Source organism: Canis lupus, chromosome 11, assembly GCF_011100685.1.
Source record: "Canis lupus familiaris isolate Mischka breed German Shepherd chromosome 11, alternate assembly UU_Cfam_GSD_1.0, whole genome shotgun sequence".
Classification (NCBI taxonomy): Eukaryota; Metazoa; Chordata; class Mammalia; order Carnivora; family Canidae; genus Canis; species Canis lupus.
In genome coordinates, this window is record NC_049232.1 from 53,993,929 (window position 1) to 54,012,187 (window position 18,259).

Genomic DNA, 18,259 nt, shown 5'->3' on the forward strand with positions numbered 1-18,259 from the left:
AAGGGAAAAGCCATGGACTTTAGATTTTTGAGATTGTTTTATTTTGTTGTAGCTTTCTTTTTAACTCTATTCACAGTATTGAAGATTAGCAGCAAGTGATTAGGTAAAAGATGGTAACAGACATCAGAAACATATAACCACAGTGGTCTTCTTTAAAGCAGTTGCTAATAAATTGGGGTTGTTGTTGTTGTTGTTTATCTTACTACCAAGGTTCAAAATGTTCTTTTAAAAGGTGTACTCAGTGAGTCTTATTGATTTTGACCACTGCTGTTCATTTATCAGTTTAACTGAGTTATGGCTCTTAATCACATCTTAGTGCCCCAAAACTTCTAACCTGAAAAGAAAAAAAAGAGAGAGAAAACTTTGTTACTGGCTTTCTGACAATGGCAGGGAGTGTGTTAAACCAGTGTAAAATTCAATTAAACTGTCTAGCCAGGTTTTTGAAGCTGAAATGCAGACCCTTTCTGTTAAGCTTCTTATTTTCCTGTGACCGACACCGGTGGATGCTGGGTTATGCCAAAACCAACAGGCTGTAAAGTACCTTGTTTCATGCTCCCAGCTGATCAATATTTTTATTTTCCAGGCTTGCCCAGAAATCTGGAGGCAGTATCACCTAACGGTGAGTAGAAACACCTTTTTTATTTTCCCCAAGACCTAGCCTATTTATCCTTCTCTGAACTGCTGACCATAAAATATAGACAAGCATCTTCTACTAGAAGATAATAAACATCTGAAGAGTTTTTGCACTGAGAAAGCAATAATATACTTTTTCTCCTCTCCCCTGCCCACTACTCTATTCTCTATCTTCCTGTTCTGAAAAGATTTTGATTTTTTTTTATTACTCACATCATTTAATGATTACATCATGGTATCTCAGTTTTCCTAGACTCATTCATTAAATTAAAGGAGAAAAGTATGTCAGGAGCCATAAAAATAATAGTAATCCAGTGTCTTTAAAGTGTTGTGTTATGTACAGTCCATAAGCATACAATCCATAATATCTTCCATAATCATTTTTCTGGCTTTATTGAAATTTTTGCATATATTTTTTAATGAAGCTAAAAAAAAGCTCAGTGTATCTTTCATATAGAACAATTCAACTGTCATATCCTTAAGCTCTTCTTGACTTCTTCAAAGTGTATAACCATCTGCTTAATACCATTCAAGTTATTCAATTCTGTGGTTTCCTTTTATTGTGAATTTAGGCTAAGTAGAAGTAGAAAACATAATTTACTATGAAAGCAATTGGCTAGTGCTCAATATTATGAAGTTAGTTAGTTTTTAATATTCAGCTTAAATAATTTCAATAATTCATCATAGCCCTAGTAGTCATTTTTTAATATATTAAATGTGTTATACTGAGCAAGACAACAATTAAGATTATTCTTATAGTTAGACAGTTAATAACAATGTTATAAAAGCTGTTCCTTAAGATTTAACATATCAAAAAGATTTTGGTTATAGGAAGACAGTGAAAATAGGACGAAGTTTTACAAAGCATGTCTTCTTATTGCTTTCCTCTTACAGAAATAAAAAGTAAACCAAGTGACTCAAACTACTAATATGTCTATCACAGGCCCAAGAGGCAAGGAATAATACCAGGTGGTTTGTTTTCATATCTGTTACCACTGTTTAGTTTATGTAATGTAAAGGTTCTCAGTAGAAAGCTGTAACTCCTCAACTATCCTTCAGTCCCAAATTGGATTTTATTAAAATATTTAGTGTTCTACCAAAATACACACACACACACATACCCCTATGTATGTTAACATATTGTTACAGATGTAACTCATCCAGATATATTATGTTTATACTTAGGTAGCAGGTTTCTTGTCTAACATACATGGTGAAATCTTTGTAGCCTAAACTTGGAAATCCTATCATATATTTTTCAAGATCATAGTCACTTTTTGTAACTATATAGCAGTTTTCTTCATCAGTATTTTCATTAAGAAATAGCCTAAGGGATTTGACAATTGCATTTCTTTTCCCTTTTCTCCTGAGTTAGAGAATTCCAGCCTTGAAAACTTACTCAATAATTTGAAGACCCTCTTTTTTTTATTTTTATTGCTTGTACCTATATTATTTTATATAACTATCATAGAAGGATAGAAATTGGTGTTTATTAAAACAGAAATATTTGAGGTTTGTATAATAACATAGCTTTTGAAAAACAAATTGTAAAAAGAATAGTTGGGGGAAAATGAAAATAAAATGAATTTCCCTTTTGGGGAGTTACAATATATTCTATTTATAGGTATAACAAAATCATTTTGAAAAATCCATTTTTCTCAATCTGGAATTCTGATTAATTTTTCAAAATAATACTGCAGGTAACTATCAATTTATAATTGTCAAGTTTAAATTAATAATTAGTAATTTAGAATTAGTTTACTATGCAAATATAAATGCTAAACTAGTACATTTATAAACATGTATTTATGTATCAATCCATCTAAAATAAAATGGATAAATAATTATGTATATAGGCAAATCCAAATGTGTGTAATTAAGCAATATTTAATCTTGAATAAAAGCAAGATGCAAAAAAAAATTTAAAAAAAAGATGCATGGTGATTTTCATCATCTTCAGCCCTTTTACTAGGCGATGGACTGCCATCTATTGACTTATAGTAGCCCTCACATGTGATTGTAGCATCACTCAGCAATGACCAAATAATGAAGCCTGGGTTAGAATTGCCACTGTATATTCCTTTAAAACAGTCTTCTTGAAACTCTGGAAATTTCTGCATTTAATCATTGATTAATTTATTTTTTTTAGCCAAAAATGTCCATTTCTTACCCAAAATGAACTGTGCTTTGGGGGGAATAAACTGATTAATATATCCAGTGTAGAAACATTTACATTTGAGAACTTTTCAATTGCTTTTGTCTGCTTTTTATCAGTAAGCCTAGAAGGACATTTATACAGCCTAGTTTAGCAACTATAATTTAAGGTCTATTTGGGAATTGCTTTCTTTCTTTAAAAAAAAAGAAAGAAAAGTTTTTAGGCTAAATAGAGCATTATTTCTCAAATACACAAGAAAGATGATGAAGTTGATTGGTATAAATGAACTTGTAAAATGTCCCAAATCAAAAATTTCTTAAAACACATTCTAAAGTAAGAAGAAAATTAAAGAAGAGAAATGTTCACTATTTTCAGCAATTAAATGAGATAAAATAAAGTTTCCTTAACAACTTGTATCTGAATAGAACTTGAAATAGAATAGCTTTTTAATCAAACTTGACTGGACTTCACTACATTAAAAATAACTAAGCCCATCATTCTAAAGGGTACATGCCAATAAAACTCTAATAAAAAGATATTACATATATATCTACATAGATACATATACATGTTATAACAACTAATTTAGCTATAGCATTTTTCTTGTTATATTTTAGTGACTATAAAATTACTTCATATAATTTAATGACTTCACTTCAGATGATCGTTTGGAGCCCTGCATGAGAAAAAGAAAAATATATGATTTTTATTTAGCTATTAAATAATTTCCACAGATAGTTTATGTATTTACCGCCTTCAGAAGTGTTTGTAAAGTTTTTTTTAAAAATCGTCAGTACTATAGCACTGTTCTTGTTTAATTTCTGTTATATTTTAAGATTTTGGTAAAACCTGACTTTGAATATTCTTTTACATCTTTCAGATAACTCATTCTAGATAAAAATTTTCCCTCTTTAACTATTCAGAAAGGAAAGTCCCTTCCCCCATTCCCTGTCATCTCTAGTCTCATTTATATTAAAAATCCTAGGCCAAAATGGCCACCAACAGAGTTTTACAACCAACAGAATTTTTAACTAGTAGAGGCTATAATTTGACATGCTTTGGACATTTTGTTAATCTTGTTTTTAATCTACTTACTTTAAAAAAGTAACTAGGAGTATGCTATTTGGGGGCTGTGTGTGTTAAGAATCAAAAAGGACAATACATCTTTTATGTTTAATTTTGCGCCTGGATTTCTTTGTGTCATTGTTAAAATATGTTACAACCTACTACCTTTTTAACTGAAAGTTTAAATAGGACACAAATGTAACATTTTTGGAAGAATTACCTTTTAAATATTTCTTTATGTATAGTGTTTGGAATGCCTAGAATTCACACTTCAAAAAGTAAAATACTTGCTGTCAGGGAGATGGGGAGGAGTAGGTTTCCTTGCTTTCCTGTCTAGCCTAGGAAAAAGCTGGTGACCAGAGTTTAGTAGTAATCAATAATGTCTTACCGGACCTAGTTGAATGCCAGAGTGTATCTTATGAACCATAATTAACAATATTGTTTCATTTTGCCAGTCACTTTTCTCTCCTTACTTGGAAGCATCAATTTAGAAATGTATTTTCTGGGTTTTTACAGTACAGAAATGAGAGTTTTATACTAAATAAGAATGTTACTCTAAAGCATTCTGTGTCATTCCATACTAGGTAACCCTAAATGTGAACAGATTTAAATTTAATTCTAGAGCTATGCTTTGTAGTCCAAAAGGGGGGAATAACAAAGTGGAATTTGGTTGTGAGGCTATAGCTATCCAAAAGTCTTTATCCTGGAATTGTGATTTAAGACAGGATGGATAACAGTTTTCTAACTGCCTGAACTCTGGAATGGATTTTTTAAAATAACTTGAAATGAAAAATAAAAAGTTTCCAGAAGTCAGTCCCAAGCCAGAATCTTTTCTTTTAGGAAGAGAGGGAGAGGGTAGGAATGCCTTTTCTCTCTTTATTGAATATATGTTGAAAATCCTAAATCTTTTTCTGAGAGCTCTTTGGCTGCATAAGCAGAGCTGCAAAACCCACAAGAACCCCATCCACAGTAGATATCAAGTGATATGCCCTTTTCCATGTGTATGTTTAAGAGAACAGAACTAGTTACATACTGTATTTTAAAGAGTTAAATCGCTCCAGAATAGAGTTAGAACTAGGCCTCATTCTACTTCAGAAAATTTAAATCAACTTTTGTTTGGTAACATATCTTGAGGCCTGGCATACAGATTATCATAAACTAATACTTTACAAATTCATTTTAGAAGCTCTTATTTTGGTAGTTCAGTTCACTTTGCTGACTCCTTCAAGAACTAGGAATACTCTTGTTTCAACTGTCGGGGGTTTTCCCCCTCTAGATCTGGTATTGCTATTTCAGTGTTTTGATTGGTTAAGTGTTGCTATTGAGATATTACATCTCTGTCAAATATTCAGAGATTTAGTCTTCATTAAAAATGCCCTTACCACTGAGATACTACTGAGGTAAGTGTAATCATGCCCTGATGATTCAGAAGGCACACAACTATTTTGTAGTTCCTCAAGGCTGTCTTCCCATTGTAGTACTACAAAATAAATCAAACTGCTTTATGTTGCAAGTTACTTGGTATCTGAATAAAAAGAATTCCTGAATGAGCACCGATGACTATTTTCTAATACTCCATATGTTACAGGGATAGAAAGTACATGTAGACAGTAACTAAAAGTTTAAAATATTTTTAAAATGGAAAATTTATGTGAATACTTTTATATTTATTTAAATACCTTATTCTTAAAGTAGTGTCAACATTTTGCTAGCAGTTTTTAACTTCAGTCTTACCATGTTTAGAATTTAGTATAAAATATAATTACTACATTTACAGAGTAGGTCAACTGAGGTGTATGTTTTTTTTTTTAAATCTTTATTTCACTGGCATGTTGAACCACATTTTTCTAGAACTTATCATTGGAAGCAATTGGAAAATGCAATTTCAGAGCAAATGAAACCTGGAATTATCAATCTCAATAAATGAGATTCATTTAAAAATAAATACAATTTGCCAAATCATCAAAAAGCAATTTTCTAAAGCTTCTGTGAAAGAAAGAGGAAAAAAGTGAACATTGTGAATTATAAATGCACATTTTATTTTTCCTCCCAGAGTGTTTTTTCAGAAATTTAGACATTTTATGTACACACTTATTAATGAATGGGAGTAGAATAAAACTTGGATTTGGATATAATTTACATATTATTTATTTATTAACACACATAAAAAAACCTTCATATTTTCTTCTTTTCTAAGAAATACTGAGGTGTCATCCCCTTCAGAGAGAATTTCCAACTCATTTGACTTTTAGTATTTTAATGCAAAAATTAATGTGTTTTAAATGAAAAATCAATATGGCATATTTTGAGTAGTTTTTTTTCTTGTGTTAATATATTTGAATAATATCAAGTGACATTAATAACATTAATTCTCTTATAAATTTAAGTATTTCAGATAAGCAATGAAAGTATCCAACATTCACACAATTTATAAAAGATTCATTATAAATGTTTTGGCAGATACAGCTGTGTTTTTGCCACTTTCTAAATATCTGAAGATATGTCCTAATCACCCATCATTATGATTTCTATTCATTTTTAGGTAGCACATGTTGCTCAATAATAAGCTAATTGAACCTGAAGCTCTAATATAAACAGCTAACTTTTATCATTTGGCAAAAAAGTCCCTGTGCCTTTTTGTCTGCCCCTTAGTAGCTGAGGACAAAAACACCATTACATTTAGGACTTACATATTTAATATGTGGGCTTCAAGTTTTATTTCTATTTTAAAAATTTAAGGGAGTACTGTTAATGGTCTTTTTCTTTTCTGTTGGCAAAGGTTTCTCCTGAGTATGATAGAAAGATGCAAATTACATTTGAAGTTTTTACTGTCCTTTTCTGTTTCCTAGGTATGTTCACCTTTACTTACAAAAGAATTATAGTTAGCCATTATAGGGGCAATTTCTTCTTGATACTTGCATTTTGTGGTAATTAAATTCTAAGTATTTATAATTTTAATATATATAAGCATTTTTAAAGTTTTTTCTTCTCCTTCAGAAACACACACATTATTCATATAATCCCAAATAAAACTACATTGTTGTTTTTTTACTTACAACTCTACACTTTGAAATAGGGCTGCTATTTTAACAAAAATGAATATAAACAGCCTGAGAATGTTCAAAATCCAGTTTTAACACTGCACAGTATCTGGCTATATAATAAATTGTAGTTTAAAAATTTGAAATGTTGAATGATTTCTATTCTTTGTCATATTTACCACACATGAAGAGAATCGAAGTACTACATAGAATAATTTTAACATATTTAAGTGATTTTTCATGTGTATTTTGAATAGGTGACTCATGCCATTCCTTAAATATATTCCAACCGATTGAGCTTGTCATAATCTTCTCTGGACATTTCAGTGCAAGAGTAAAAGTAGATAAAGTATACTGGACCAATGATGTTTGTATTAAACATTCCTTTTAGTAGTCATGCATGTAAATGACATGGTAGATTACAGTAATTCCTAACAGGTTTTAAGTATTTAGGAATCACTTAGTTACTCACGGTCATGATCAACCATAACCTTTAAGGGTTTTGGTCAATCATTTGAATAATCTTCAGGGAAAGACTCCTGAAAGAACCCCTTGACTTGTTGACGTGCACAATCTCTCTGAACTAGTGTTATATTTTGTTACGGCATAAACTGTATTAGTAATCTTAAATTAAATTAAGTTTAAGATTTTAAAAGCAAAATCTCTTAAATGACTAAAAGTTAATAAATTATTGATAAAATCAATCAGATTTTAGATTTGAAATTCATTTGCTGCTTAATCCCTACATACAAGAAAGTCATGAGAGTTATGTTTTTGTACATTTTGATTATTTTCTTTCAGCTATTTTGAACTCAGCAATGGTCATCCAAAACTAGTATCTTTGGGGTTTTTTGAAATATCAAAAATATATGAAGAAAAATGCTACATGCTTAGAGACCACTTAACCAAAAAAAAATTTTTTTAATATCTTTGGAATTAAAAATAGACTTTGCCTTAATTGATGTACCAATACACTGGTAGATCACATTTCAAAACAAAAGTTTTTCCATGGGAATGTTCAGAAATCTGTATCAGCTTTGTAAAAAGAGTTCATGTTGATTCATGAATCAGTTGGTAATAAAGGTACCACATTGTTTTCATTCCTTTTTTTCAAAAGTCACATAAAACCAAATCTATTAGATAATAAAGTCATCTTTATAACCTTGTAATGTACCCATGTCTATCAATACCAATTTTACATAAATATTGTCCTTCACATGTATTTGTGGATTACCCCCATATTTCTTTTCAGTTAGGGGAACTAAATTTTGGATTGCTTATTAGCTTTGTTTCTACAATAAAATCTCAATTTTGTCTTTCTTGGATCTCTCCTGTTTCCTTTATTTATAGTTACAACCACATTTCCTTCTCATTTTATTGAAATCCTTAAAAAACATGCTATAAAACTGATTTGGAATGGCAGACTTATTTGTGAGGAAATTACTAGGAAATTTTTTTTTTTAACATTATAAAAAGAATGTAGCTTTGGGATCAGACATTGGCTCAAATTCTGGCTCTTTAATCTACTTAGATGGTCAAGCCTCATTAATATATTTGGCTTTTAAGATCCTTGGTTTCTTCAACTGAAAAATGGGGATGAAGTAAGTATGCAATGAAATAAGAAACGTAAAGTACTTGGCACAGTACCTAGCACATAGCTCATATTCAACACTGTGTGAGCTCTAATAAAGCAGAACGATACATGCATCACACCTGTAAAGATGGCCTCTGGACTAATAGCCCAAACTCAGATTATTGTTTTATTTAATATTTATTTAATATTATTTAAAATTTATTTAGATTATTTCGTAATGTGTTTTGAAAATATTGTTTGCCTAAGATGAGGAGATTCATAATCACCTCTTTACTTTCTGTCTCATAAAAATGTTTCCTTCTTATAGTTACTGAAATTAAAATACTCACAGGCACTCTTCTGTTAACAAAAGTATTTACCTCACTCTTCATTTTGATATTATTTATCTGTGTCTTTTCTAGAAATGTAGGTAACTTTTAAATATAGCAAATTTGAATTATTTTCTTAATTTGATTTTTCTAAGAATTGTTATAAAGACACTTAAGAATTGGATCACCGAACTAGGGGTGGTAGAAGGGGAGGAGGGCAGGGGGTGGGAGTGATTGGGTGACGGGCACTGGGGGTTATTCTGTATGTTGGTAAATTGAACACCAATAAAAAAAAAAAAAAGAATTGGATCACAAAAATATTTAGGCTACTTCTTCCCCTAATGAAAATGACTATATAAAACATAGCCATATATTTTACCATATAAAGATACCATTTTGAAAAATATAGTATATATAATTAATATATATGTTATATTAATTAATGAAATGTTATAAACATTCAGTTCTTAAATGATAATTTCAGTGTCATCTGAATGTAGTTATCTATCAAGCAAATGAAATGACATAAATCTTAAGAATAATATGAAATTGAAGAATTCTCACATATATATACATATACCAATTATAATACTTTCTGCTGGGGGTACAGGGTTATTCAATCAGATGAGGAAGGAAACAAAATAGCATATCAGTTTTTTTGTACTTCAGATGAAACTGCTTCATGCCTTCACATGACTGATGGCAGAAACCAGCCTGATTTCACAGCAAGATGTTGAGGTGTAAGCTTGGTCACTTTTACAGACTTCAACTTGTATTCTCTTATAGGTCCAGCAAAAAAGGCAACACAAAAATTAAGCATTTTCTCGGGGCCTGTGGTTTGCATTCCTATTCCATGTTTGTTCTTTATTTTGAGACAAGCAGGAGTTAAGATAAGGCATACTGTAAGAGCAAAAGAAAAAAGCATTACTTTCCCCTCTCTAGACAGATCCTTACAGCTGTGGAATTCCCTGCCTTTGTGACTGTTGTTAAGACTATTTCAGGCGAATAAGCACGGTTGGGTGGGGAGGGGGGAGTGCTCTGTGTTGTAAATCAGTTCGAGTTATGGTAAAAATGAAAATCTTGGTGTTTATTTGAATCTTCTGTGTTTTAGCTAATAAATATAATAGAGCTTACAGTGCTGTTATTCCATAATTTTTCAATGATGGTTTATATACAGTTGTATACAAAATATATAAGCAAATTTGAATATGTAAAGTACTTCATATGATTGGAAGATGTATATTAATGTGGTTTCTGTTTTATAGTCCACCCCAGTAAACATTCAGATAAAATATCTGTGGATTCACACATGTATGTATTCTTTTCTGTCCCTTCCCCCCCACATCCTATCTTTACTCCCTCCTCATCCCTCCACCCTGCTTCAAAGCTTGTGGTCCTTTTCCATCCATGTACTAAAAGGTTCTTTGTAAACCAGGCCATTTGTCCATCATTGTTTGGGGTCCAAACAGTGGTAAGATACCCTGTCACCGATCCCGTGTGCTATGAATGGCAGCTCCTCTCCGGACAATTGGCGGAGGGGCCGAGAAATATTCCTGAGAGGATTATTTAACCTTTCAATTTAGAGGGCACAAAGCCTGGCTGATTAATGAACTTTCTGATGGGCGCTGATAAGCGGATCTATTTCTTTATTTCCCCTAAAAGTGATTCCTTCTCCTGTCCATATTACTATAATCTTAAACATAAAATGTGGCAAATAGATTAAAAAACAGCACTAAAGAGTTTATCTGGCTGGCAAACTGAAGGAGCTAAATTAAAATTGGTAATGACAGCAGTGGCTCAGCCTCATATGTGGTTTTTAAATGCACTGTGTATTTTGAAGAGACTTATTCTCCAGCACGCCTGGTAATGACTGCTTTTGGTGCACAGTCTGGGGCTGGCTTCTGTTATCCCCACCCCAAACCCCCCCCCCAAAAAAATGAGTTGTGTTATCTGGATGGCTGCAGACACATACGCATCCCCCTTTCTCACTGCATGGGCAGACAAGGTCGATAGCATTACAAGGTATTTGTGGCAGTGCTTGTTTCAGTTTTCAGAGCTGCCAGTTTCCAGGCGGATTTGAATTACAAAAGAAGAAGCTGGCATGAAAATTGAAAGGTTTTATCGGCTGGTCTGAAGCCTCATAGCACATTGCTTATTTATGCAGTCCATTTGCACCAGGAAATATAAAAAGGAAATACATTTTTAAAATAAGGCCATAAAGACCCAGATATGTTTAAGATGGCAAATAAAATATAGATACCTATAATATCTTTCCAGGAAACGATTTTCACTTAATGTTGCACATTACTTCAGAAGAGCATTTATGTTGCTGTCATAAATTTGTGCGTTTGTGTCACTATGTAGGTAGTCTCTGGGGATTAAGAAGGAAGCCTTTGCTAACTTACTTTAAAATTAAAATAGACGGAGGGATAGCTCTGCAGTTTGAGAGCTACATTGGAAATATTTAAATAGGGTGGTAAATTAAACTTAAACTAACATTTTTGCATTCCATGTAAAATTAGCTATGGCCCAGTGAATAAATGCCACTACCTTTGGAGAAAATTGGGATGCTTTTTAAGCCATGAAGATTTGGAGCATTCAGGGAGTGAATTACTGTGATCCTTACTGTCTTGCATATGTTCATTGTTCTCTGCTTACTGAGGTTTTCTTTTTTTTGTTGTTGGGGTTTTTTTGGGGGGGAGGGGGATGAGGATGTAGGATGGGATCTCATTTTACAAAAAGAAAAGTCATAAATTAATGAGTTTAGTAGCTCCTTTTAATAAAACCTGTGCTTTATTTTAGTCTTCAAATATATCGTCTTTGAGATTTTGCTTAATGTTGTAAATATGTAAGCCTTTCACTATTGAGAGTTAAACCAACAGTTTATCTCTCTTCATATTACTTAGTAGTTTCAACTTACCAAAAAAGATATGCAATCTCTTATACTCTTGGTTCCATAAAGTGAAGATATCCATATACAAACACACAGTACAAAATGCCTTGAATAATTAATGGTCTTACCACTGTTCATTTGCAACCTTCAACCCATTGGTTTGTAAAACTTATGAGTGTCCAAAAGAGGAGTAAGAGAGGAAGTTAAGTGTGTATAGGAAATACCAAATCAATAAAGCAACACTCTTTATTCTGCTGTAATTCAAATGAACACTGTTTTAGAATCCATTTTCCAATAAAGCAAATTACTCTCAGCTAAACCATGAGAGATGCAATTTTTGCAATTTTCATTTTTACCAGTGTCTGGTACCTTTCTCCTGTTTTCATGACCTGGACTAATTATTTCATGTAGTTTTTTTTTTACCAGAGAAAATATCAAAAGCATACACGTCTGCTGCATGCTAATGATATGCTGTACATTTTTTCATGAATTTTCATAAGGATTTTTTTCTACGTAGCATGTGTGGCTTAATGATGTAATCACCCGATAGACTAGAAAATGCTCCAAAGGAGACGTTCCGGTCTGTTGTGTACATAATACATGTTTCAAAAATCTGCCTAATTAAGGAATTACCCAATGGATTGAGAGTCTGTTGGGTACATGACATAGTGTTTTTAACACATAAAAGATATAGGTATATAATTATATATGGTACTTTTAATGGTATTTTTAGGATATAGGAGGAATTAGTAGCAATGTCCTCTGGAATATGATTGAATTCTTTTCTTTTTTTCACTGAAAAAAAAAACCAAAAGCTTAAAAGATTCTATGAAGGAAGCTTTGATTTAAAATAATTTCAAAGCTTTTAGTTTGAGGAGAAAATTCCTCCCAGTGTTCCTCAAAAGAAATAATACTGTGACTGTTTGCCAGAATGGTGTGCAGATGGAAGACTGTCCAAAACCGTGATTGGAACAGACCTGGTGTCTGGGTCCGCAGGTGTGAGGACCCACCACAGGAAAACACTGACAATGAAGGACAGGACTACAGTCTTTGTATCTTTGGTCATATCTTGATATCTTGGAATCATCGTTTTTGCCCTGTCACAGACTCAGCATTAATTTACTTCACTGCAGAACTGTTTTCCTAACTTTTAAATTTCTTCCTTTCTTTCCTTTAGATCCCAAGTTAAATATGTACCAGTTACATTTTGTTAGCATTTATATCGTAAACAATACTGAAGGAAAGGGAGGGCGTTCATTCTTTTTTCCCCTATGTACTTTTATAAAACTAAAGAAAATACTTAAAAACTCTATCTGATCTCTAGAGTAGGCAGTAAAAATAATATCTTTAAAGAGGAATAAAGGGCAGCCTGGGTGGCTCAGCGGTTTAATGCCTTCAACCCAGGGCATGATCCTGGAGACCTGGGATCGAGTCCTATGTCAGGCTTTCCTGCATGGAGCCTGCTTCTCCCTCTGCCTGTGTCTTCTGCCTCTCTCTCTCTCTCTCTCACACATAAATAAATAAAATCTTCAAAAAATAAATAGGAAAAAATATGCATTTTTTAAAAAGATTTTATTATTCATAAGAGACACAGAGAGAGAGGCAGAGACATAGCAGAGGGAGAAGCAGGCTCCATGCAGGAAGCCCAATGCAGGACTCGATTCCGGGACTTGGATCATGACCTGAGCCAAAGGCAGATGCTCAACCATTGAGCCACCCAGGCATCCCCCCCAAAAATATACATTTTATTTACTTATTATTTAAATACGTATTTTGAATTGAAACTTTTTTCTGCTCAAATGTCAAATCCATGCCATTTGTCACTTCAGCCAATGGACTTTGAAAACTGTGATGACAAGCTTTCCGTTTGGGGTAACATTTTCTTGAGAAATCCTATTTGATACTTAGGTTGGAATTTTTAAATGTATGAATATTTGGGGGGAGGCTTGTGCTATTAGTGAGTTTATTGAAAGGATAAATTGATTTGGAAATATCTTGAAAGAGTAAGGTCATTCTCAAGCATGAAAACCATATTGATTTAAGAGGTGTGTGAATAAATGTGACTTGTTCAGAAAGACTGGAGGTAAGCTCAATACTAAATGTTACATTTGGTCATGAATACATTTACCTCAAGTACTTAATATATTTGCTTTTTAATATATGTTCATATAACAAATTGAATTAATAAAAACATATAGTCTAGTCTTTAAGCATATGTGTGATTACAAAAATAAGTCCATTTTGCATTCACAAGAGTAGAAAATTCCCTTTAATTAGTGAAATTGATTGCATATCCTATATAGTAATGAGCTTCAACTAGATGCAGACCCTCATTGGATCAAAGTCAGTTTAGATAAGGGCAGCTCAAGGTCACAGAGGGAGATGCCCAGCAGATTCATTTGCATAAAAAATTACTGTTAGAAATAGGACACTGAGGCAGCTCTGGCGTTTTGATCTCTTGGCCTTTGTCATGGAGATTCCTAGTTGTGAAGGGAGTAAGGCCAGTGTCCCAGATAATGATTAACTGTTTTAATGGCATTCATTCATTCATTCCGCACTAACTACTCATGCAGAAAAAAGGGTTATGTAAAATGACATTAGAAGAAAATCATTTGTAATCGTTGCATCGGGCTGCACTTTGAGGAGACATTAGGAGTAAATCCGTGGCGTGGTAGGCTTATGCTTTATCTTCTGATATTTACTGAGTTTACTGGTGCATGAAAAGCTTTCAGCAAGAATAGCAGATGGGATGGACCTTTCATAGGTAATGCTATCTACCAGGTTATTACTTCTATATATTGATAGTAAAGTAATCTCCAAGATATCACCCTACAAATATAGATTATTTAAATGTCTGTAACAAAAAAAGAAAAAAGCTGCTTTCATAAATAGTTCACTTGGTAACCCATTGGTCAAAGTCTCTAGATAAATTCTTAACTTTAAAAAAAAGTTTTAGGGCAGCCCCAGTGGCTCAGTTTAGCTCCTACTTCAGCCCAGAGTGTGATCCTGGAGACCCAGGATTGAGTCCCACATCGGGCTCCCTGCATGGAGCCTGCTTCTCCCTCTGCCTCTGTCTCAATTTCTGTGTCTCTGAATAAAAGAGTGTTTTCTGTGTCTCTCCCTCTGCCTCTCTCTCAATTTCTGTGTCTCTGAATAAATAAGTAAAATCTTTAAAAAAAAAAAAAAGTTTTAAAAGACTACATTCATTCTCGTACATTTAACTTTTTGTCCACAGTGCAGACTGTATGACAGAACTCTGAACTTAGAGCTAATCAGTTGACATATTCTGCTTTAAATTGGACCTTTCCTGTTAATTAAAAATAAAGACATGCTCCAAGGCAGAACTATTGAGTCACAAATTTATATTTCTAACACTTTAAATAGCTGTAAGATTTTTGTTAGATCATAGTATGAAAACTTGTCCACTGGAAATCATTATTGAGTTTTCAGTACTGTATTCTAATATAGAAATGTTCTCTAATTAGGTGAGATCTAGGCTGATTTCATTCCTATTAAGTCCTAGTACATGATAGTTTATTAAAATGGGAGTATGTAGATAGCGTTTGTCATGTCATTTACTAATTAATTATTGTGAAACAGTTTAGAATTTCATAGCACAATATAAATACTGTTGCTATTTTTATTAGTAATAATGGAAGTTTTTAACTAGTGACATTATTCAGATGAATGAACATCCAAATGTTTGCACTTCATCCACGGGCATAAATGAACAGCGGGGCTAAATTTGAGACTCTTTGAATGAAATTACTTTCAAAATAAAGTAAGTGTCACCATGAAGCATGCTTTCAAAATCTTGATTAAGAAGGATCTCTTTATCCTTGATACTGTAAAACTGAATTCCTATTCTCTTTATACTACTAATTCCTTCCTGATTCTTCCAGACTATATATCACACTCTCAGTGTGAAGTAGGGGAGACACTTAGGGAGCTGTATTAATTTATGCAGGCTTTTTAATATATCAAAACATAATTTTATAGGTTGTCCTTTAATGATGTTAAAAATTGATATCGTTTCCCAATGTACCCAAATTATTAACAATAACTAAAATGTATTGGATGCTTACTATGGGCTATGTGCTTTACATATGCATTGTTAATTTATTACTACTTTGTGAACTCTTACTATATGCCTGGCCTGTTCTGGGATCTGGGGTATAGCAGTGAACAAAAAAAAACACAGACAGAAATCCCAGCCCTTACAGAGCTTGCTTTCTTCTTGCCTGGGATTGTAAGTGGAGGGACAGATAAAACAAACAAGCAAAATATATAGTATGTGAGATGTGATAAGTGACATGGAGTTTGTCTGTTTGTTTGTTTGTTTGTTTGTTTGTTTGTTTGTTTAAAGCAGTAAAGCAGGGTAGGGAACACCAGTTGGAGAGAGCTGACAATCTTTTTAAAAAGTGATCAGGAAAGCCTTACTAATATGACCTTTAAGCCAAGATTTGAAAGAGGTGGAGTGCACCATGTTCTTCTGGGCAAAGAGTGATACAGGCAGCTGGAACAACATTAGAACTACCTGTAATTTCCTCAAACTTAGGCAATAAAATAATTCAGAGAAATTCCATAAAACTTGTGCTCTGCATCCTAATCCATAGAGGTTTTCAGTGTTCAGATTTATTTTAATCACATTTATTGGCCATATAACTCATTTCCACTCTATTAAATTTTGAAGTGTTTAACATCTACTCATTTACCACCTATTTATTGAGCACTTTTTTTTTTTTTTTTTTTTTATTGAGCACTTTTTATGTTGTAGCTTAGGCATCAGCAGACTTCTTCTGTAGAGAGCCAGATAGCAAAGTTTAGCTTGGTAGGCCATATGGTCTCTGTCATAACTCTGCTCTTGAAAAGTTACCACAGATAACCAACCGTATTGCAGGTAGTTCTATTTTAAACTTTTTGAGGAAACTCCATACTATTTTCCACAATGGCTGTGCCAGTTTGCATTCCCACCAACAGTCCAGAAGGGTTCCCTTTTCACTACATCCTCACCAACACTTGTTTCTTGTGTTTTTGATTCTAGCCACTCTGACAAGTGTGAAATATTATCTCATTGTGATTTTGATTTACATTTCCCTAATGATGAGTAATATCGAGCATCTTTTCCTGTGTCTTTTGGCCATCTGGATATCTTCTTTGGAGAAACGTCTGATAAGCACTAGGTGATATATGGAATTGTAGAAACACTGTATTGTACATCTGAAACTAATATAACACTATAGCTATACTTGAATTAAAATAATGTAAGAAAAACAGCAATAGATAATCTGTAAGCAGATGTGCCTGGCTGTGCTTCAATAAAACTTTGTTTTCAGACCTTGAATTTTGAATTTCATAGAATTTTCATGTGTTGCAAAATATCTTTTTTTTTTTTTTAATCATTTAAATGTAAAAGCCATTCTTGTCTCTGGGCTGTACAAAAACAAGCAGAGGACTGGATTTGACCTGTCACCCATAGTTTGCCAACATGTATATGCTCATGCCATGGGCCCAGCACTCTGGTAAACATCACTGATAAGGCATCCTTGAACTTGTTCAGCTCTACCACCCATCTGCCACCTTAAACAACAATAACAAAATTAGTTGGCAGACCAGCATTCTTTGTAACAGCATCTCATTAAAGTACATAAGTGGGGTGCCCCTGGCTGGCTGAGTCTGGGGGGCCTGCAATTCTTGGTCTCAGGGTCATGAGTTTGAGCCCCATGTGGGGTGTAGAGTTTATTTGAAAGAGAGAGAGAGAGAGGAAGGAAGGGAGGGAGGGAGGGAGGGAAAGAGGGAGGGAGGGAGGGGAATGAGAGGGAAGGAGGGAGAGAGAGAGAGAGAAAGGAAGCAAGCAAGCAAGCTTATCCAAGTTATACCCTGTTCTTAACCTTTCTTCCAATCTCAAAAAAAAAAAAAAGAATGGGCGGGAATTCGTTTTTTTTTTTCCCTCTGTTTAAAGCCCCTGCCACCTCAGGGGTTTTATTCTGTCTTCTCTCTTCTCTCCTGTTTCCAAGCCCTCCATCTCTCCTACTACTTTCTCAGCTCTCTCGCTCTCTCATTCTAATAGCAGACTCCATCAAACCCCCTTCCTAGGTCTTGCTCAATATTATTCTGCCCCTTGTTATTCATGTTTCTCAGAGTAATACATACCTACTGTCTCCTTTTCTTCAACTTCCATTCAGTTTTTTAAAATATTTCCTGTAAATGTGACATACATACTGAAAAGTGCATAAAACATATACAACTTAGTATATGAGTTATATAACACACACTCAAGTTCTAGAACACCACTTGTGTTCAGGAAATAGAAAATTGTGGCTACCCCAGAAGCCTCTGTGAGTTGTTTTCTCCCCACTGGAAGTAACCACCATCCTGGCTTCTGTGGGCAGTCATTTTCTTGTTCTTCTATATGATTTCATCATCTTTGTATCCATTGCTTCACTCTTGAACCTGTTGACTTCTACTCTTTTTTACCTTTCCACTAATTCCAAAATTCTCATCCTCAGGATGACCTCAGGTTATCCATAAACAGTTGCCAAATCTAACCGACATTTCTTGGTTCTAATC

General features: G+C 33.4%; 1 protein-coding gene across 3 annotated transcripts in view; it reads left to right on the forward strand.

The window, feature by feature from the left end:
• Positions 1 to 18,259, forward strand: part of ZCCHC7 (zinc finger CCHC-type containing 7) — a 252,236-nt gene that overhangs the window by 226,301 nt on the left and 7,676 nt on the right. For all 3 annotated transcript variants that reach the window (XM_038552843.1, XM_038552844.1, XM_038552845.1), the window contains exon 6: positions 584 to 619. In XM_038552843.1, the coding sequence (XP_038408771.1) occupies positions 584 to 619 (36 nt within the window). The remainder of the gene's footprint in view (positions 1 to 583; positions 620 to 18,259) is intronic.